Below are 3,233 nucleotides of genomic sequence, written 5' to 3' on the forward strand. Positions count from 1 at the left end.
TATAAAATAGTCGTAAAAATGATCTAAACTCGAAATTATTTGTATTATTTAAGCTTTTTGTTCCTATAGGAACTCAATAGCACTTATAAACAAAGTTGAACTAGCTTATTTAAATGCCATTAGATAGACTTTTAAAAAGTGATGATGTCTCAGAAAGTCATGTTGAACATGCTAATACTCTATGTTTCAGTTGACTAAAACAAAACATCAGTTGTTGGTATAAAAGCTTATGTCTTAGTTCCACCTTTTTATATTTGTTGGATAGCTAAACTTGTTTTTAATTTCTACGATGATGCTATATGTTATGTTCAAGAACAAACAAATTTTGACACTATTTTCTTTATCAAGAGACTCCAATACAATGAAGTTGAGAATTATAAATTATGTTATATAAATCCGAATAATTATAAATTCAACGTAATCAATCAATATTTAAAATTAACTTAATCATAAAAAATCAAGTATTCAAACATCAAAATAAGTTAAAATAATAATATAGACTGACAATAACTTAAAATGATTTGAATTTGTAATAATCAAAATTTTCTCAAATAAAATTGAAATTTTATCAAAACTCCAAAAGCATAAAACTAAAAAAATTATAAAAACACTGCAATATGCACACTTAAGCCATATCGAAACAAGCACATATCAGTATTCATCCATCATTTATACCTGAAATTAGGATTGATCCAAAAGTTCGCTTATGTGATAGTATAGTGTGTGTGGATGTGAAGTTGTATGATATAAAAAAACAACCTAAAAGCACTTGAAAAGTACATGGAAACAAACTCACTTCAATTATTTATAACCTTACTGCTCAATTCACTGTTTGTGAATTCCGCTGAGATTGCATTTATTCCAAGGCTCATGTAGTGTCGTCTCCTTGATATTTATTCATGCTTTAACATCCCCATCGAGGTTTTTCACTCCTTTCTTTTTATCTTCTCTTTTTCCCAACAATTAATAGTCTGATTCAACAAACTCAAACAACTTAAACCTAATAACACTTGGAACTTGAGGTTTATCGGAAAAAAATAGCCTCAAAATACCAAAAACTCAAAAAAATAACAACATATTTTTGTTGAACTTGATCATAGTTTATTCTCGATACTTAAATTTGATCCCATCCTACTCCTGTCTTCAACAACCTGACAATCAGGTTGTTAAACTGAAGCTATGACACAGCATTAACTACTGTCTGCCGTGTTGGTAACAATTTAGTACCATGTCTTTGCCTTCTATTTAAGCTCATCTTCTTTGTCAGATTCCCCTTCCTTCCCCCAAAATTTGATATACTCAGAGCCAGTAATTTTATGTACAAATTAAATCCAATTATCTATACTTAAATTACAAATCAGATTATATTTTGATTTATTTACTTAAAAAATGAGTAAATTAGTCTTTAAATGTTAGATCAAAGAGTAAACTAGTCGTTTTATAAAAAATTCTATCTATTTCTACTATTAACACCTGTTTTATGTACGTCAGTATGAAATACACGTGACAGTCACGTATCACTGTTCAATTATTTCGTCAACCACATTAATTTTTAATAATATAAATAATTAATTTATATTTTAATTTAACATAAATAAACTACTATGGAATGAGTGATGTATTAAACCATACATGCGTATATGAGAAATTTTCATCTACAATGAGAAATTTTCGTGGCTCAAAAATACTCAATAATTGGCAAAAAGACCCCACTTTTAAATGACCCATACCACTCATTGACTGCTTAATTTTTATGTTTATCGATTTATATAATAATAATGAAAGGAAAAAACTCCAGATTTCAAGAAGCATTTAGAATGGAAAGCTTGATCATTACATGATTTTTAAAGCTATATATAAGAACAATAATAATTATATATAATTTAATGTTTATATATATATATCATACCCAGAGAGCACCAACTTCAACGAGCTTTGAAACGAGGTGACCACTGAGGTGAAGAGCCACGAGGGATTCAAGGCCACCGATGCAGGTTCCACCAATAAACACGGCGGGGGAAGGGTGGTTCATGGAGGGGATGCCACCGTGAGTTGGAGATGACGACGGAGGAGGAGGGAGGGAAGCCATCTCACGGTCATCGAGTTCGATGACGGTAGGATGAACCCCGATGGTGACCAAGAGCTTTTTCATGACGTGACACATGCAACATGATGATCGGCTGAAGATGATGACAGGGTGCTCCGATATCAGTCTTTGGATTCGAATCTGCGTCGATTCCTCCTCGTCGATGGAGAGACAACTGCTGCCGCCACTTGTGGCTGTGACCGTCGTGGTGGTGGTGCTCATGGGGGTGGTGTTGGAGGAAGAGGAAGAGGAAGAGGAAGAAGGTGGTGATGGTTTTGGTAGTGGTGTGAAATCAAGGTGCACAACGTCACTTGACCAACTTCTTAGGCTTTGCACTGCCAATAGAGAAACAAAGTTAGCTTTATTCTTTTATGTATACTTATATATATATATATATAGGAGCTGAATTAAAAATTTCACAAGTTTGGGTATAATAAAAAAATTGCAATTTCAATTTATATTACAAGCTAAGTTTTGAGGAATTTAATTAAAATTTTAAAAATTTTATAAGTTTATCAACTTTTTCAAAAAAATAAAATTAAGGGCCTAATTAAATTTTTTAAAAATATTGTGAAGTTAAAGAGAGTTTTTAAATTTAAAAAAAACCTAATAAATATTTTCCAAAAAATTTGAAGGAGCAAAATTAAAAATTTCAACAAATTTTAAAAAAATAAAAATTTTCAAAATATTTGAGAGGAGTCTTCAATTAGTATTTAAAAATATATATAAAAATAAACATTACAATTCTATCTATGAAATTAAAATTCTCACTATATATATATATATATATATATATATTATATAAATGAGAGTGATTGTGGTGATATGAAAAAGAAAAACAAAGGGGGGTGTGAGACTTAAATATAAACCAAGTGGGGCTTTAGGCTATTATAATTTGCTTACATCACAAAGTACTGAGGTACATACCTTCATTTAACTTCTTTTGGGATTCTTGGAAGTCGGGTAGATATTTTGGATCGGGTTAATTCGGTTCAATTTAATTTTGATTGGATTAACAATTAAAATAAGAAATATCACACATTATAGAAATTTTAATTTGGAACAGTATGCGAATGTATAAATATTTTAATATTAAAATTTACAAGTATAAATATAATATAATTATAATATAGTTGTAAATTTGTGT

General features: G+C 29.9%; 1 protein-coding gene across 1 annotated transcript; it reads right to left on the reverse strand.

The window, feature by feature from the left end:
• Positions 1–1,736: 1,736 nt before the first annotated feature.
• Positions 1,737–2,479, reverse strand: LOC108469320 (glutaredoxin-C6-like). Its single transcript, XM_017770210.2, has one exon. The coding sequence runs from the start codon at positions 2,306–2,308 to the stop codon at positions 1,904–1,906; it is 405 nt and encodes a 134-aa protein (XP_017625699.2). The 5' UTR covers positions 2,309–2,479; the 3' UTR covers positions 1,737–1,903.
• Between the last annotated feature and the right edge of the window lie 754 nt (positions 2,480–3,233).

This window comes from Gossypium arboreum, chromosome 8 (assembly GCF_025698485.1).
Source record: "Gossypium arboreum isolate Shixiya-1 chromosome 8, ASM2569848v2, whole genome shotgun sequence".
NCBI classification, from domain to species: Eukaryota; Viridiplantae; Streptophyta; class Magnoliopsida; order Malvales; family Malvaceae; genus Gossypium; species Gossypium arboreum.